General features: G+C 40.3%; 1 protein-coding gene across 2 annotated transcripts; it reads right to left on the bottom strand.

Annotated features, from left to right (window-relative positions):
* Nucleotides 1-86: 86 nt before the first annotated feature.
* Nucleotides 87-14,257, bottom strand: ptbp1a (polypyrimidine tract binding protein 1a). Of its 2 annotated transcripts, none has more exons than XM_080479911.1 (16): nucleotides 14,198-14,257; nucleotides 13,356-13,409; nucleotides 13,134-13,161; nucleotides 8,869-8,929; nucleotides 8,537-8,709; nucleotides 7,969-8,115; nucleotides 7,697-7,864; nucleotides 7,033-7,143; nucleotides 6,760-6,937; nucleotides 6,493-6,570; nucleotides 6,182-6,339; nucleotides 4,774-4,807; nucleotides 3,692-3,784; nucleotides 3,287-3,503; nucleotides 2,991-3,068; nucleotides 87-2,840 (listed from the first exon to the last, which is right to left on the bottom strand). In XM_080479911.1, the coding sequence occupies exons 1-16, from the start codon at nucleotides 14,203-14,205 to the stop codon at nucleotides 2,708-2,710; spliced, it is 1,719 nt and encodes a 572-aa protein (XP_080336037.1). In that variant the 5' UTR covers nucleotides 14,206-14,257; the 3' UTR covers nucleotides 87-2,707. The 2 variants fall into 2 exon arrangements, with proteins under 2 accessions (XP_080336037.1, XP_080336036.1); XM_080479910.1 differs by having other exon boundaries at nucleotides 6,493-6,600.
* Between the last annotated feature and the right edge of the window lie 5,226 nt (nucleotides 14,258-19,483).

A 19,483-nucleotide genomic window follows, 5' to 3' on the forward strand; every position in this document is an offset into this window, starting at 1 on the left:
GTAGAAAATGTTACAAGATGTTAACGGATATAGAACAGAGTACCACAGGAAAGAGGGGAAGAGACAGAAACCAAATGAGGCCAGATGAAAGAATGAACAAACTAAAGATTTATTGAAGGCAGCAGAAGATGCAAAGAGACAAGATCAGACTGGCAAGAGTGTGTGTGGGGGGGGGGGGGGGGGGGAGTGGGGCACATACAGAGACACTTCTGTGGTCAGATAGGTTTAATGTTTTTGTGTTACAAAAGTTTTTTTTTTTATGTTTTACAGCTCAGCGGAGCTCATTATGTCTGTATTGTTTTTATCAAAATATACATGTTTTGAACGTAAAGTGGATATAATCCAAATGATTTTGTGGTACAAAAACATGAATATATACAACCATCAACCCCAGCTTCATACAATAACCCCACCCCCATATAAAAAGGAGAGAAAAATAAAAGCTTTTAACAAAATCAAAAGTCATATATTCTTCTACACTGTCAACATCACAGCTACAACTGTGGTTCAATTATGTATCCATCCTAAAGTCACCGCTACCAAAGTAGGCTCTTTGTAATATCAAACAAAAGGGGTACAATATACAGTATACGCTGTTACCCAACAGACAGTTCCACTCAAATGTGACTTTTGTCCAAGGCATCGGAGGAAAAACAAATTAACTGAAGCCTCAAGTTTCTTCTAAAATAGCAGAATGTGAAGAACAAAAAAAAACACCACAAAACAAAGGGTATAGAACATACTTTGGTCCTTATCAGCAATAACCATCTGCAGCTACATGAAGCTTCGTTTTTAAGCATGCATAAGAATCTTTTACAAAAATAGAGACAGAACATCTGTATCTGGTCCAAGACTACAGTGGTCAAGGCTGTGGAAACCGGTGCTGGAGGCACGCAGGAATGTGACGATATAAGACTTGAGCGTCATGGTGCCAACTTGGACCTACCATTGAGGAAAAGTGCACTAGCATACCTGACTGTGTTTGTGACAGACAGGGCGTGAGGGGTGAGGGCCGACCCACCCTGTACTTCTTGTGTCCTGACTTTAAGGGAGAAATATAAACTGGGTTTCAGACTGTTGTCGCCATCAATTGACAAATGCCTCCAAGCTGCCCTCTCACAGGTAGGACTACCTGAATATAAGAAGATAAAGGCATCTTTGCTGACAGGCAAGATAAACACCTGAACAAGAGGTAAACAAAGTCAACTGACCGGGCCCATTTCAGCCTCAAATTAAAATGGCAAGGAGTCAAGGCACTGCGCTAGTGATCAAACCCAGCTACTACAAGTTAAGCTTCGAAGTAATAAACATGTAATCACTAACATAAAGAAAAGATATATGAATATATAGGTGTTCACATATAGATGAATGTAATAAGGTTAAATGAGGCCCCTAACGCCACCGTCCGAAGAGGACTGGATGGACGTTAACGGGGACTGTAAGACAGGAAGGCTGAACACAGCTCCACACCTGCAACAATACACTTAACAGAGCTACATCACCTAGCAAGGATATTACGCATCTAACTGACTTACATTCATATTTCTACATACATATAATGGGGATATATGCATACAAAGATAAACATTTGTGTTTCACAGAAAATAAACTGAAGAATAAATGAGCCACTTCTCCCCATGTTAACGATGCTGGTACACACAACCAGGAATTTCTGAGTGACGTCACTTCCAAATGAATCCAGAGCAAACCGACAGGTGGGGTAAAGTAAGGCACAGGACTAGATAAGAGTGAGAGAAAAACAAAACACCAACAACCATGTTATTGTGATAGTGGTCTGGATCCCCAGAAAAAAAGGGTGATTAAGATAGGATTAAAAAAAAAAGTAATACAAGAAAATAAGTTTTTTGATGGTCTGTGAGCTGAAATCCTTCGTCTTTAACCGTTTTTTGACTGGCCAAGCAGATTCAAAGTGGCATTTCAAAAAAAGGCACACACATGGATATTTCCACACAACTAATAAAATAAAAGGAATGCTTAAGTGTGTCTGGTGTGGATTAAATTCATCCATATAAGCATACATTTGTTGTGGAGGGTGTTTTCTTTTTTTGTAAGCGATTTGGTCTAAAGGGTCAGTTCATCAGCTGACTTTAGTTTTCCTCCAATAGAACACGTTTCATTAGAGAATGTTGGCCATTTCTCATGACCTTACACTGGAACACTTTTATAATGAGGGTTGGTAACCAGAAACCCCACATGTTGATTCCCAAGTATGTTTATAGCAGCTGTGACACATGCAAGACTGCAAGTGAACAGTGTTTACATTCTTAAGAGCAGATCTCACACTGGAAGTGAAGAAAAGCTTCACAAGACTATTGAAAATGAGAAAAACCTTATGACCTGCGACAAACAAACATAGGTTTTCATGCTCTCTACTTATGCAGGAAAAACATCTATATTACCAACAAATAGTGCCAAGATGTGCGTGGAAAACAGTCGGATGTCTCCATTTCAACTTGAAATTAATTTTCCTCTATTTCAAACTATAATTTTTCAATGAATTTTGGTGTCTTAGGTTTTAGATTGCTTTTGTTTTGGGGTGGTGGTGGTGAAAAAGAGCAACATTCTCCAATAAAGCACACCTAGAGTAATGCAATGGTGGCCTATGCCGCAGAAATCAACCTTTAAAAAAAAAAAAAAAAAACAGCATTCAGACGGCGATAGACTTGGAGGGTGAAAGGAAAGGCACTCAGATGGTGGACTTGGAGAAGGACACTCGAAGGTGGTGGTTCTCTCCCAGATCGTGGTTGTGGAACTCGATGAGGGACTCGATGGCTTCCTCAACCGAGCCCATCTGAATCAGGGCCATCTTGCGGTCCTTCCTGTCAAAGGGCAAAGTGTTCAAAGAGCTGAGTCACCTAAAAGTTCCTTTAAATTCCAAGCCGCCACTGTAGGTACCAGAGGGGTTCGGACGAGCGAGTTTTAACACCAAACTGACAAATGTTAGAGAGAGAGACTGTAAAAGGACTCACTGAAAGAACTTGAAGGCTTTCACTGTGGCTCCTGAGCTGCCAAAAAGCCTCCTGAGATCATCTTCCACCACAGAAGGCCTGAAAGCAAACAGAGGGTCAAGCAATAACCAGAAATTGTTTCTGCATGTGCAGCAGCCTTCACTGCACTAATGACCAATTTCTATTAACTTACTGCTGTGCTAAAACACATCACAGGAGGCATGAGTCAATCTATATAAAGCACCTTCAAGTTGACAACAATGTCACAAACAACTAATGCTGCTGGGTGGAAGGCAGGAAGGAGCTGCAGCACTCACGGGATGTTGGAGAGGTGGAGTGTTGCGGAAGGCGGGAAGATGTTGGAGTAATTTTTGGAGCCTGGCTTCTTGAAGCGGTGCAGCGGTGAGTTGCTGTAGTCCTTGGTGAGGCCCTGGTCCTCGTGGCCTTCTCTGGGCAGCTGGACTGTTGTGTGTTTAGACGTCGTCACACGCATGGCCCTGCCATGAAGACGCTGGCCGTTCAGGTGGCTCATAGCTAAGAAACAAGAATGTTTTAAATATTTTGATCAATGTTTTACACCAATTCAGACCTGAAAGTTTATATAGTGATTATAAAGTGATTTATTTTCTTTCAACAACAACCACTTCTTTAAAGCAAATGAAACTAATACACGGCAGTTAACGAAAGATGAAAAAGTGTTTTTGGGGCTTGAGTGTAGCTACCTAGCTGAGCCTGTGTGCCATCAGACATCTGGATAAGAGCATTTTCCTTTTTATTGAACAGGATCTTCACTCTCATCACATCGCCATACACACCTGGAAGGGAACAGGAAGGTGTCAACACAAGTGCAACTAAGGCAACTGTAAAGGACCCACACACTTAATCACTGCAATGAAAACAACTCCAACCATCAAATCACACTTAGTTTGACTACATTCAAAAGCTAAAGTGTGATGCTACTCTACGAGTTTTAAGTACAATACTTTGAAACTTAGTCTACAAAAACCAATTAAAAAAAAACATTTGACTGCCAAGGCCTTGAGAAAGAAAAAATGGTGATTCATAGAAAAATTTAGTTTGTGATAAACAGCAGTGATCAACTTGATCACTCTACAGTCAATTAAGAAGAGCCGATTATTTGACCAACTTGAGGGTCTAAAGAGAAACATGCAGAAATAAACTGAACATGCACATACCTACATTTGAGTAACAAACTGCAGAAGAATAATTTGGTGACATATTCCGAGAGATATGCCAAATTAATCATTAAAAGCAGCAGCATTTTGTCTGATTGTGCTCAGTTGCAGACTCAGAGCACAAATTTTATTTATTTTTAATTTTGCAGCTAAAAATGATAAGAGAACCATTAAAACGCAGCATTTTATCCTCTTCCTGAAGGCACGGCTTTAGAATTTATATCGGCCTCCTGCCTCATTCCCCAACAAATGATCCCCACATTTGGAATTAGTGGGACAATATTTCCATTGAAGGGCTGTTCTCTTTGAAGATGAAAAAACAGCTATTATTTTGCCCATGGACAGTAAAATCACAGCTGTTTAAAAATGAAATGAAATGCTGCTGCTTTGTGTGGTGTTCTCACCTTACTTTCCGCACACAAACCCACAACAACCAAAACGGGTCATACCAGCCCCAGAACAGACACCCCCACCCTTCATATCCCTGCAGTCTGACGATGAGCGATCAGTGGTTAAAAAAAACAAAGCCAACAACACGAGACGAGACATGCCCGCCTCGCCAGGTAACAGTAGTAATAATAAAAGAAGATGAAAGGATGATAACGTACCGAAAAGAATAAAGAGGCAGTGTGGCGTAACGCTCTTTAGAGACAGCAGGGGGGAGCAGCGGGGGAGGGGGGGCCAAAGGGGGAGAGGGAACAGGGGAAAAAAGACGGAGCGGAGTGGAGGACAGTGGAGCGGAGTCGGGACATGTCCACAGGCCACAGGCAGCGAGGTCCACAGGAAGGCCACAGTACCATGGAGGAAGGAGAGGCATGAGGGACGAAGAGAGAATGAGGAGAGAAAAAGAAGAGGTGGGAAGGATTGGAGGATTTGAGCAGCGAGAGGATGGAGACAAAGAGGAAAATCAGGAGGAGGAAAGGAAGACAGTGGAAGGGCCGGTAAAATCAGGGGGTGTCGTCGAGGTGCCAATGTTATGTTTTTGTGTTTGCAATTTGTGTGCAATTTCAAAATTGGGGACAATAACAACGGTGAAAGGAGGTGGGTGGGTAGGAGGAGTGTAGTTACAGAGGAGTCGAAGAGAACAGAGGGTACAAATGGTCATGGGGCGTGCAGTCAGTCGGGAAGATTTGAGGTGAGGGGTTTCAAAACAAAAAAGATAGAGAGAGAGAGAGAGAGGGGACAGAGGAGGAGGAAGAGAGAGAGAGAAAAGGAAGTAAAAAAAACAAGGTCAGTATACACAAAGAGATGTAGTGCTTCAGACAGTAGAACTGGCTAAATTAAAATGCACTGTCACTATGGGAACACTAGGAGAAAAAGAAGAGAAAAAAAGATTAACAATGAAATACAGAAAAAGGCAGAGACAATATTTACTTTTAAATTACATACTATGGTGTTTTTGTTTTCATATCACTTCTAAATAAACACTCAAATCTGTAAATGCTACAATAATTCTAAAACTAAGTTACTTAATATTTATATGTTGTATATAATTACATGACTATAGTTAATGCAATAAGTGTGAGACTACCAATACATTCTAATGTACAAACTATAAATGTATACTCATGAACGCATTGCTTTAATAAAATACGGCAAAGAAGTAATATTGTCTCTCCAACAATTCAAGAATGATTTCAACTAATGGACAAAAATGAAGATATGAAATGGTAAGTTAAAAAAAAATAAAATAAGAAGTTAGTTTTTTGAATAAACTTAAAATTCACAGTGAGCAAAGTGGCAGGTCAGAAATGCAGCAAGTTTGGTCAAACAGAGAGGACCTGAAAGAAGAACTTATGACTTGATGACCACATTGTACTTAAAAGTTTTTCCAACTTGTGCAAACATGTGGATGTGGTGATGAATAAGGGGGCAAAAAAATTGGTTTCATTTGAGCGAAAGCATCTAGGTTGGCAAACAATTATGTAAACAGCACAGTAATATCTTAATTGTTGTTTAGCACACTACTGACAGATGGCGGATGTACAACTGTTTCTGCCAAGCAGCAGTACTGACCTCTGGGTTGAGATTGCTGACCAACAAGACATTGTGGCCACCAACAGCAGTGAGGCCTGACAGACCAAGACGACTCGCAGCGGCAGCAGCCGCTGCCATACCACCATGACCCACTCCCAGGGACGCCAGGGCGCCTGGCATACCAGGTACGGACAGACCTGAAAAACAGAAGTGTTTTTTTTTACACCAACTACAATCACAGTTAACAAAAATGGTTAAGTATGTAAACTGTACTCGATGAAACATGGATGAAATACAGAAATAATAATAATATTGTATATATTCCAAAAGTTAAAAAAAATTGTACTGACCTGCCTGCTGTATAGCAAAAGCTGGGGGGAAGGCATGAGCTCCACCGTAAGGAGAGGCTGAGATGATGCCTGGTGCAGCTACATCAAGAGGGAAACAAAAATGAGAACCTACATCTTTAATTTAAACGGTTCAAATGCAAAAAGACAAAAAACACAGAAATGAGACTTGGATGTTTCAGTTAAAACAAATAACTGAAACAGACTACATTTACAAACGATAACTGGATAATTCAACAAATTATTTTGATAATCAGATCTCAGTCTAACCAAATGCAGCTGCCATGGTCTGTGCTTCCAGGGAGGGCTGTGAATCAGCAGTGGGAAGGTCTGGTCGGGTGTAGTCGCGGCTTTTGTCATTGTTGTACTTAACGTTGAGGCTGGTGAGCTTTGAGAAGCTGATCCTCAGAGTACAGCAAGCATTGTAGATGTTCTGACCATCCAGAGACTGAGAACGATAGGAGGCAAACAGGGTTAGACAAACATGTGGTCAACCTCAGACTTTAAACAACATGCAAAAGAACAAAGATCATGCAGTCTCACCAGTTTAGCATGCTGAGCTGTCATGCCATCAGCATACTGGATCAGGGCCTGAAACTGATTATTCTTTGTGAATGTGATGATCTTCAGCACAGTCCCAAACTTGGAGAAAATCTGAAAGGAGAAGACACGGCCTTTTAATATTTATTCAGAAACATTTTCATTTTGGCAAAAACATTTTAAAAGGCTGCAACTCTAAAGTGGTTAGAAATAAAGGCATGCTCCAAATGAGAAAAATAATTATTGACCTAGTTTGTAATGGAAAAAGGTTTAATAATCGAATTTGCATACATTGACATCATGAAACGGCACACATATTTTTCCACTACCATTGAACTTTAAACATGTAAAATAAACTGAACATATCTGCAGAGTAGATGTTCATGTCATCACAACTTTAAAATAAAGAAAAGGGAAACGCTGTCAAGGAATTGCTGAGTATATTTGTTTGTTATTCGTAATAAGGAATTTAACAATTGTAAGCAGGGAGAATACATAAATACTATTATTCCCCTTAGCACAAAAAGGTGAAAAGAATATGCTGACAATCAAATAAGAAATTTTTGCATGTCTTAAAAACATGTCTAATGTTTTTGTGAAATTCATGTTGTACTACTAAAGATGTACCCGCCATCTACTGATAGAACCCCTTTATGGCTGCCTTTACCTGGTGCAGAACATCAAGGGTGACTGGGTAGAACAGGTTCTCCACTATGACTCTGAGTACAGGGCTTTGGGATCCTCCTCCCATGCCAGTAGCATCTGCAGAAATGGCCATGGTTCCCATGCCACCTCCATGCAGTGCATTGACTGCCTGCAGAGCTGCCTGGGCACGCTGAGGGGGGAAAAAAATACATTTTTCAAACAAAGGGTGACTTACACGTTGAAAACTAAATTACAGTACATAATTTACATGTAGTCAAACTGTACAGTCCTTACCACTTGGTTTGGGGAGTTGTCCGTCTTGAGCTCTTTATGGGTTGAGTATTGCATGTAAATGGGATGGTTTCTGATGACGGGAGTGACAGAGGAGTAGTAGCTCACCATCGTCTGTGCACACTCCTCACTGTTCAGTTCCAAAAAGGCCTGCAAGAAAGAAAACATTTTAGTTTTTGAAATTTTTTTTTTCCAATTACGTGACCAACTACAACTTAAACATTTCGCTCCCCCTTTCTAATTGATTCTATAAGTTTATTTTAAACCTTTACATTCAACAACATAACTACTGTAAACTTGTCATTTTCTTTTTAAACATATATAAGACCAGAAAAAGAAAAAAAAGAAAATACATAAAAATTCCTAATGACAGGATTTAAGATAAGTAATTATCTAGCAACCTACGGCGCCAGAAAGGTTATTACAAGAGTGTAAGTGTTATAATTTTCTGTCAGTAATTTGATCCCCTTGTCTGACCTGAAAGAAAGACGGGGGGAACAAAACACCTCGGACTGAAAGCAGTAGAGTTTGGGTGTGCAAACCTGGTGGACTTGTGTCTACCTTTTCTTACCTGGTTTTTCCCTTTCAGCATCAACAGATTTGTGACTTTCCCAAAGGGCAGTCCCAGGCCGATAACCTCAGCTTCATTTATGTCGTTGGGCAGCTTGCGTACGTGGACCACACGTGATGGAACACCAGGACTGCGGACCTCACCTTTGAATTTTTTGCTGTCGTTGCCATTGGCTGCAAGAGAAAACAGAAGCAGATACAATCAGGGAGGGAACAGAGGGCTCTGGTTCTTCTTGAATAATGGATTGATTGTCATGGCAACACAAACACAGAGACGTCAAGCACTTCAATAAAAAGGATTCACCCCTCCATGGCAACGCCTCACCCCCCTACCTGAGTTCATGATATAGGGTCCGTTGGATATGCAGGAAGAAAAGAGTTCGTCGGATCCCCTCTGCGGATGAAGAGAAAAACAATGGTTCACTTCAGTGCATTCACCAAAGACAGCAGAGCATGGCAGGTGGAGAGCACAGTTCTCATATTACAGAGCCATTGTGTGGTAAAGCAGGAAGTAATCTGATCACCAGGAGGATCGAGCAAACATGCCTGAGAGGAACTCCCACCTTACTCACCAGGAAGAATTTTGTAATCCAACATGTCTACTTGAATATTTCACTTCCCATGACACTGCTCTTTAGCAAAACAGCTGTTAACACTAAATCAAATTAAATCAGGACTTGAAAAAAGGGGTTATGATGTCTAATTTTTGGGATGTGAGAAACGACGAATCATTAGTTCTCAATGTTTGCCAAAAATCCTGTCAGTATATACCATCTTCTCGTATATTTCACTGACAAGGAAGGTTCACAAGCTGAACCTCTCCAGACGGAAACACAAGATGTAGACACTCCCAACTCACACTGGACTACTGTCTGCTCTCTCCAGCTTGATTCTCTCTTTAGTTGACATAAAGTGCTGTTCTCGTGGCTGTGTGTGTTCGTGGCTGTGCAAGATGAAGTATTGCAGTCACAAGAAGTGGCTCAGCAGACTAAGCTCTGCAACACTCTACAATGAAGGTCCTGTTCAAGCTGAGACTAGGGCCATTGTTACACAGCAGCACACATATGGAACCTTAAGGACTCTCTGGGAGTTGAAGAGCCACAATGTGCTTTAACAACGGCCGGTCAGGCAGGTTTGCAAGCATTCTTCACCACCTTACAAATCTAAATATGCAAGATGGGAGGAGTGAGGGACTGGAAAGCTGCCTCACAAAAGGGAACAAAGCTGTTTGAGAGAGTGTTTACTGGTGCCTCCAAACACTATAAAGTGACAATGTTGGGCAGTGACAGTTGCTATGAGAGCAGACAAACCACTCGCTGACTCCCAGATGGTTTGGCTGTGTCTGACACCCTCACTCTGCTGCTCACACAAGTATGGTCTGATAATTGGGGTTGCACAACATTTAGAAAATATATAATCTATTAAAATATCTGTGTTGATAGTATAGTATATTGTAGGATTTAATGAATTGATAGTGAGGACGATATATTGATGTACATTAAGAAAACCATAATGATGTGAAGGGGTAGGATTAAATAAGTATGTCTTCTTCCTACTCCTTTCCGTGCATGTGAAAAACACGGGCACATATGGTGTTGACCTTTTTATATTGTTTATGTAATTAAACGTTCTGTTTTTTTGTTGGGATTTTCTGGGGGGGGGGGGGGGGGTTGTGTTTTTTTTACATGTTCAAAATAAAACCTTCAGATAAAAAAAAATGTTTAATATAAAAGCTATTGATTTCATAAAAAGATATATTTTTTAAAATGTTATTGATTGTTGGCACTAGCAATTCATGTGGTTTGAAAATATTTGGGGGACACACACACACACACACACACACACACACACACACACACACACACACACACACACACACACACACACACACACACACACACACACACACACACACACACACACACACACACACACACACACACACACACACACACACACACACACACACACACACACACACACACACACACACACACACACACACACACACACACACACACACACACACACACAGTGTAATGAAAGAACAAAAGCCAGTAACATGATGTAAATTAAGGGCAAGAGAAGCAAAACTATGAATCGGAAGAACTGATTCCTCAGGACAAGAATTGAGATACCAACAATTAAGGGTTTGCATTTACTGCTAATCATGTAATTGCAATAACCCATGTCAACTGAATATCTCACACCACTACAGATTTTTCTAATTAACAACAGGAGCAGGCCGTCGTATACTTCTTTATTGGAGCTTCAAGCTCTTATATCCTCTACTTACTTACACAAGTAAAGAAAAACAAAAATTGCTCTCAATGATTGTAGATAATGAAAACACATTGGAAAGATAATGTGAAAGAAACTCACATTATTAAGCAAGCTTATTTGTCAAAAAAAAAAGGTAAAACCCTACACAAGAAGTACACAGCAGGTTAGAAGGGATATGCGCGAGTAATATTTTCATTGGTCAGAAGGAGTTGATTTTAAAAAATAATATTTTTTAGAGGATATACATGTCGAGGGCAGATAAAAGCCATGAGAAATAAAAGGAAGTGGGTCCAGTCGGATTTGCTTGCTGTGGGCGGGCAGAATCACATTATCAGTCAGCAGACCAACTCCAAACAGGAAGAGAAGTGAGATCAGACTCACTTCCAGGGCTTTGCTAAACTTCCTCCAGGGGACTGTAGTTTACCGTCCCATGGTTTGGCTCTACCCTCCCACTTCCTCATTCTAATAATAAACTCTGAGCTGAAATGATCAACAGTTCAAAGCAGAGGTATCAGTTCAAGCAAAAATGTACTACTGGGTTACAGCTGATTGAGAAAGAGTGTGGTCGAGAATGTAAAAAGCATATGGAGTTTAAAAAAACCAAACACAACCCTGTATATTTGGCTTGTTAGTCAACTCCACTATAAAATGAGTACAAGAGCTTTAACTTCACATCCTTCAATTGCTCAAGATGACGACAGAATAATAGTAACCTTCAGAAAATGGTGACACATTGTTGGCACTCAAACTGAAACTCTTGATCAACTTTGAGTGGCAGTAGGTTGAACTTACATTTTTAAAAAGAGAAAACACACTTCAGGCAATTTATCTTGCAAACACACCAAGTTACACCTGGTTTGCATTGCCTCAGGAGAAGAAACAGAACAAAGGGCCTGACTGTAGTGTTGTTTTTAAGGGGGGAAAAAAGAGTTCATTGTGATCTTATAAAGGAAACTAAACCTGAGATGACTCATTTGAACTCCCGTTTCTGCAAGCTTCCTTCTTTTGGGCCTGCTAGAAGGGGGGTTAATCAGTGGTAATCTTCCAGAGGAAGCACAAAGGAGTGGAGTGCAGGTACAGACATGTTTGCTCACTGTGATCAGCCCTCACCAGCGGAGGGGGCAGGGAGTTGTGCCTCACCAGGGGGCTAGAGGGGGGAGATTGGAATGTGACCGCGGAATGCCAGACTCTCTGCTCAGACGGAATAATTACAGATTCCAGCAAGGCACAGCTCCATAACTCCGCATCATCATCACCACAGCACATCAAATCCAGAAAAACTTAAGGACCAAAAACAAGACTCACACCCGGAGTCAAACCTTAACCACAGTCGAATGAGAAGTGTCTTGCTACTCAAGATGAAAGAACAAGTTGTAATGAAATGAATTGAGGGGGTGGGGCGTGTCCTTGTAACAGACATGTATATTAGAGTGCTTGTTTAAACATGGTAAAGACCTTTGGCCTGAAGAATGATGGTTACAGCACTTAGTTTCTCCTTCACATAACTGCACCGGGCCCTGTTACCAAGGATTACTACTCACACAGGAATTTATATCGTTTGCATGCAGCAACAAGTGTGAGGCAGAAGTTGTTTATCAACATGTTTACATAAACAAAAACTCTATCATCACGGCAAACAGTCTTAAGTCACGCAACAGCTTAAACGTTGTGCAATACTTGACTGATTTATTATCCCACTGCTGATGGAAGAAACAACGCTGAATAAATCAAGCTGCAAAACAGGATTCAGCTTTCTACACATTCCAGTAAAGCCAGCAGGCAAATAAGGGACCCATAAAATAAACACCAGGAAGTTTCACTTCAACAGCCACATAGAGAAACCGACACAAGACAGGAAAGCATGCGAGCCCCACCTCAGAAAATCTATGTTAACCGAATGATCAAATATTCAACGTCCACAGCCCTGAGAGTAGCTGAAACCTGTGTGCTGATCATTCAGTTGACTTCATAAGCCTCATGCAGCAAGATCATTACACATGAGAAATGACTCTGGACAGCAGTTCTGTAATTATAGAGGAAGTGCTTACAAAATGACTGACTGTCCCACAATTATGTTTCTCAGTTGTTTTCCATTTCCGCTGTATTTTTCTATTTGTGCAAAGTTTCTTCAGAAGTATGATAAAGTGGTGCACACTGGCCAGGTAAAACTAAAGGCAGTGTGCCAGCAAATAGCAGTACTTCCAATAAAAATTTCAACACATGAAGAGAAACCTATGATTAACTAATTCCTAGCCATGGAAGAAACGCAAACATTTGTCACCACAGAATAGAGTGAAATAATTCAAAATGCTTACCTTTGTGCCAACTGATATGTCATGGGCACTGTTGGGAAAGAAAACAAATCTTGGTGAGGATGTAAAAGAAGACTCTTGCAAAATAGATAAGTAATCGACCCTTTGAAAACAATGTTTACACAAGAAACTAAGGCAGGGGCATACACATATGTACTGATGAAAATAAAAGTGTTGGAAAATCTGGATGTCTCGTAGCCAAATCGAAAAGTTCAAAAGACTTACTCAATTTCAGGGACGTAGCCGGATCCCACAGGATACAAGTCAGCGTCTAGGCGGCTGCAGTTGGGGGGGGGGCGTAGAAACAGAATTCAGAGGTGGCAACGTGCTCATATAGATGAAAATCAAACATAACAAAAACCGAACGCTGCTGGAGAATTTTAAATCAGCTTTCTCGCTGATTTTCAAGTTCTCCAATCTGTCGAAATCAGATGCTCAGGAGAAGGAGAAATACGCTAAAATGACACAATACGCGTTTCTATATTCCGCCCTTATCAGATAACTGGGTATTTAAGTCTAAATGCTGAGGCCAGACATCTTCAACATGGCCCTGGCACTCCGCAGACAAATGAATGCGGAAATGAGACACGTTGCTTTAGCTAGCTGCAGTTCTCGTGAAGTTACAAAGGTACAGTTAGCTGCTGTTCACCAACGTCCGCCTCAGACAGCGAAAAAAAAACCCTCACCTCCCTGCATGTCGAATATATATAAAAAAAACTTCACCCACATTTCAACACACGCTGAGTTACGTTTGTTCGGACTCAGCGTCGTTTATATGCACCCGTTTAAAAATAAAAACTCAGAATAGTTCCCATTACTAATAATTGTTAGCAGCGAGGCTAGCGACGACTAGCTGTTGCTAGCTAGCTCGCGCTCCTGCTAACTGTTGCATGTTTTGGTGAAGAAGAAAAAAACTGTTCCAAGTAAACTTTCCGAGCCTGCCAGTTTAAACGAACATCCCCACTCGTGAAAGCGTCTCATTAAGCGACCGAAGCAACGAAGTAAGTTACTCCGCGACGGGTTTAGTCTTGAAAATGTGAATCTTGAGCGAGGTTCTTTTCACTTACCCGTCCATTGCACAAGAAAAAAACTGCAGGTCTGAAGCGAAGGTAGGGCGGCACACTTGATGATTTTCTTACAAAATGGCTGAACGCGCGGAGGCGCTCGCTGATTAGTCCAGGGACTCCCAAGAGCTGAAAAGGGGCGGGACCAAGCTCCACATGGGGCTGTGATTGGACAAGACAGCTATCATTTTGTTAAGAAAAATAAGGTCGCGGCAAATTTCCAGTACATCACATTAAAGTGGAGTTTTTTTTCTTAAAGAATACACTCTCGGCAAACTTTCAATGTTGAACTCTTAACAAAATTTTTTACTTTGCCTTTCTTATTCCAGAACTATATATATATATATATATATATATATATATATATATATATATATATATTATTTTTTTATGAGCTTTCTCTTATAATTGCTTTTTTTTCATGAACATGTCTCAATCTTTGTTTTACAGACATTAGGTCTGGGCTTCAAAAGTATCACATATTTTGGTCTGGTATGCTCCCTACTCTTCCCAATATTGTTTTCCTTTATCTATTTGTAGTTTGAACAGGAGTGTGATTTGTTCCATAGTGTGATTTATTCATTATATTTTTTTTTTTACAATGTCTCTCCACTCATTCAGGAAAGGGGTTCTCTGTGAAGACAGCTTCTAGTAATTGCCTTCTTGCCTGCCAGTATGAAAATCTTTGGTAGGTAATTGTCGCCAATGCGCAGGTCTTCACGTATGTTGCCCAAATACAAAGACAGACAACTGAACTGTCAGTCCAGAAAGATAATATGAGGGGGCAAGTCCTAAGTTTAGATGTACACTTTCAACCCTGTATCCACTGAAATATTTGAGAAACTTTCAAACCTGAGGACCTTTTGAAGGATATTTCAAGTGTTCAATTTAGACTCATCTATCTCTCATGCATGATTTTAGACTGTGGGAGGAAAACCAGAGTATCGGAAGAAACCCACAAACACAGGGGGAGAACATGCAAACTCCACACAGACAAGCTCTGCAGGCATTTGAACCAGACATTCTCACTATGAGGCAAGAGAACATACCACTGCACAGCTTTAACACCACCACTTTTATTTATATTAGTTATATGGGAAAATGTGTCTTACTGTTTATTCATAGTAGTTAGTTCCCCAATAAAAAAATAGCGTAGCTTTTCCTTTGGATTATGAATGACATGGGTTTAGATCAACCAACTGACGTGCTGTACACATGAGGGGAATCATAATACATTATATTTCAATGCAACTCAATGCTTCTGCAAACTACAACCATAAAAACAAATGTAGTTAAAAGTTAATTAAAAAAACCAAAGCAAGTCTGAAAATTACCACCTGTTTAATGGCAGATTGGATGGCAGAGCTGCTGCACTTGATAACTTTAGATTATGAAACTGTACTTAAGCACAATAATTTAATGCTTGAGTCACTCCACTGGAAATCTGAGGAGGGTGAAATTGTAATGTTTGCATAAGAAAAAAAAAAACCCTGCAATGATGCATTTAATAAAGCATCTTTCCTAAGGAGGCATGAAGGGCTTCACCAGAGAAAAACAAGAGTTAAGCCAGCAGAAACAAGCAAAGTATCTGTCCTAACATAAAACACTTGTAATAAAAGATTAAAAACATAAGTCAAACACACCCACGCATGCCATCATAGTGTGGAGAAATTTATGATTTCACTTTAAAGTCTTGGGCGTGAAAAGATAATTACAACTCTCAAGTAGAAGAGAACATAAAACATGTTTCCAATTATGTATCTGCCCTGTCCCCACGTATTACCTGTCTGTTAACCTGCTTGGCTGCTTTCGCTTCAGGAGCTGATGGTGAAAGGCGCAGCCATTATCCAACTAAGAGCCTGCAGCAAACACCAGATTTACTGAAGACACACCAACAATAGTTGCTTAGTTAATTATTCCTGAGTTTGAAAAACAGATCTTAAAAATTTCACCTGAACTACATGTGTCATGACAGTAGAGCCAGGTATGTGAGAGGTCTGCACATCACGAAACATCAGCTAAGCAATAAAGAGAGCTGGTTAGAGGTATTTAAATTTTGGTTTCAATTGTATTTTTGTTTTCTCTGCAGACTACAGTTATCAGTTCATTGTTTCATCTTACCGGTTTAGGAGGAGCACACTGTGGTGATAATTGCTGCAATACTTTGCCTTGTCCGCACATGTTTCTTGTAACGCAAGTGCAGGCAACACATGCAGTTTATTATTGAGAGAAAATTGTGTATATATATATATGAATGGAAAATAGGTGTGGATATAGGAAGCAGCAACATCAAGACGTCTGTCAACTTTCATGGAAATTAAACAGATCCAATCAAAGACATCTGAAGTCAGAAATCTACAGATTAACTGAATCATTCTGACATCTAACACTGGAAAGACAACTCTTACTGGATGAGCAGATCCCAGCTGGGTGAAGGCAGCTGAGATCAGGTCAAATCACCACTCTGTCACAGGAAATACATCTATTGTCACCAATCAGCCTTGAATGTGTCTCTGTGGTTCTTGTAGCTGGAGCTTGTGTTGGCTCTCATTGTTGGTATATTGGTTGTGTAACTGCACTCCTGTTTTTGTTTTTGTAAGAGTTACACACATCTGCAAAGATAGACACATGCAATGGCACACATGCCTGCACAAGTGCAGGAGCGTCCACACACACACACACACACACACACACACACACACACACACACACACACACACACACACACACACACACACACACACACACACACACACACACACACACACACACACGCACACACACACACACACACACACACACACACACACACACACACACACACACACAATTACATTACTACTTTTTTTTGTCTTAATAGTTTGCAACACTGTTAAGGACACTAAACTATCACAACAAGATCACACTGTGCCTTTAATATGCAAAGTATACAAATGAACAAGGAAATGGTAAGTTGTAAGTCAGTGGACATAGTTTGAGTATTGTGTGTGAGAGTGATGCGTATCAATGTCTTGCTAATCCCAGGTCTCCATGTTGACCGAACAGGTTTCACAGGTTAAGTTGAATCAGTTGGAAATAAGAAAAGTGGAGTTGTGCTGTTTTATGTTTGTTTCTGTCCTCGAATGTCCCTCATACTGCCGTAATAGGTGCTTACATTGATAAACTAATCAGGAAAGAAATGCAATTACTGGTAACTGATAGCTTGGGAGAAATTAGATTTGGACTTCAGGGTGATTTGTGTGTTCTATCGACTTTGTTGGAGCCTTTAAGATTCACTTCTCTTTCAAACTCCCATCTTCTTTTCATTTCCCATGACTTTTTATATTCCACTGGTGCAGTTCGACACATTGATGTTTTTGTATTTGCGGTTGCATGAGAGTGTGGAAAAGCATAGTCAGGGTTGTGACCTAACAACAGCACACAATATATTCTCTGTCCTGTGATGTGGCCCTGACAGTGATGGTGTTCCTGGTTATGGTAAAACCTATTCCATCACACATGTACACTCCTCATGCTCCACTTCTATACTGGTCTCAAGAGACTTTACAAATCCTTGTTTATCCCCAGGAGTGCTCCTGCAGAAATAAAGCAATATTGTTATATTGTTTGTCTTGAATGCATGCCTGACCTCCTTCTGATGAATGGCCTGTTTAAAAGCTTCCCTCGTCTTTGTCTGCTTAATGATCTCTCTTTCCCACCCTCATCCACATTACAGTATCTTTGACAACAGCGCTCAAGAATGATTTTACAGAACAGTGGATGTCTGCTCTCTAGTGGCATACTCTGGATAGTGCATGCCACAGAATACCACGCCCCCGTTATTTTTTTAGTTTGGAAGCTGAAATGTCACAAAAGTTAACGACATTCCTATTTTACCATTTTGTTTGCTCTTCATCTCGTCTTTATTTTTCAAAAACTTCAAAGCAAATCTCTGATATTCGTTATTCCCTAATCAATGTAGATGAACTGTACTTGTATTTTGTGATGTTTATAAACGCGAGTGACCCTATGTGAAATTAAATGTTTATCTCTGTGTAGTTGTATTTATCTCCACAGAATGGTGTGTTTGAATTGTTTGTTTCTCCAGGTTCTGAAATAGCGACACTGCATACTATGTACAATCAGTTAATTATGCACAAAATTATCTGACTTGCTGTAAACAAACAGTAGTTTTATTCAAGATTAAACATTTAGACGGCCACAGAATAGATGAACAGGCATTGGTCTAACACAAGACTGTTTTTTCTGCTGCTGTCCCAGAGACCCACTATTAAGCAAAGCTTTAGCTGACCTAATTTACATGTATTTCTATGTATACAGGCGCATGTATGCATATAGACACATATATACATGTGTATGTACAGTACATACACAGGCTGTTAGTTAGTCCTCGGTAAAACGTTTGCATCCTCATGAATTGGTGAACTTTGAGTAAGTGTCGGTTTTGATAAATTGTTCTTGTTTGTGTGGGTTAAAAAAACAAAAAGCCTTCAGTTCCAATAAAAATTCTAAAAAGTCATTACAGGACACAACGTTTGTTTTTTGTTTTTTTTCTTTGAAGACACTAACAGTCCCCTGCATATTACCAATCATCCAAGCTTGCCACTATTGTTAGTCATCATGTGAAACATGAATGTCTTCCCATATACTTGTGTAGCTACCCTTCAGAGTAGAAGGCAGTGTTTCCAGTGGGTCATCCCGACCAGGAGTACAGCAAGAAAAACCCCAGTCAAAAAATGGCGGCAGACAGACAAGTCCAACGAAATGAACCTGACAAAGGCACCAACAATACACAGATGTATCTTTTTTTTTTCTTCAAAAACACACATCAAATACAATATACTGCCTTGCAAAGAGGCCATAGAAAATAAAAACCAAAACCATGAGAGTCATTATCAGAAACAAGGTTGCAACTTGTACAATTACAGTGGAACTGTACATATGGAAAGCATAGACTATACTCTATCTGTCCACGCATGCTGGCCTCCCTTTGGAATGTAAGAAGGGATCTCTTCTCCGGTGGAAAATGCAGGCAGGACTTGAGAGAATGCATCTGGCACCGATGGTTGCAAAAGCCTCTTGTATTCAGCAAGTGTATGCAGGAGGCTATGAGCGCAGCCTGACCAGCAATTCGAGCAAGACAGAGAGAACAACTTGAACAATAGTTGGTGGATGGAGTTTTTAGACAAGACTCAATATTAGCACCAACTTCAGAGGTTTTGAACTGTGTGTCTCTGAGGATAGAAGGTCAGGTGATGATTTAAAAATGAGAATGAAGTGATAAAGTGA

This window comes from Lipophrys pholis, assembly GCF_963383615.2.
Source record: "Lipophrys pholis genome assembly, chromosome: 14".
NCBI lineage: Eukaryota > Metazoa > Chordata > Actinopteri > Blenniiformes > Blenniidae > Lipophrys > Lipophrys pholis.

Excerpts from the sequence above, each read along its gene's own strand:
- ptbp1a (XM_080479910.1), bottom strand. Across the intron at positions 8,116-8,536 it reads TGCTGAAAGGGAAAAACCAG|GCCTTTTTGGAACTGAACAG; the intron begins GTAAGAAAAGGT and ends TCTTTCTTGCAG. Across the intron at positions 6,601-6,759 it reads GACCATGGCAGCTGCATTTG|GTTCTCATTTTTGTTTCCCT; the intron begins GTTAGACTGAGA and ends TTAAAGATGTAG.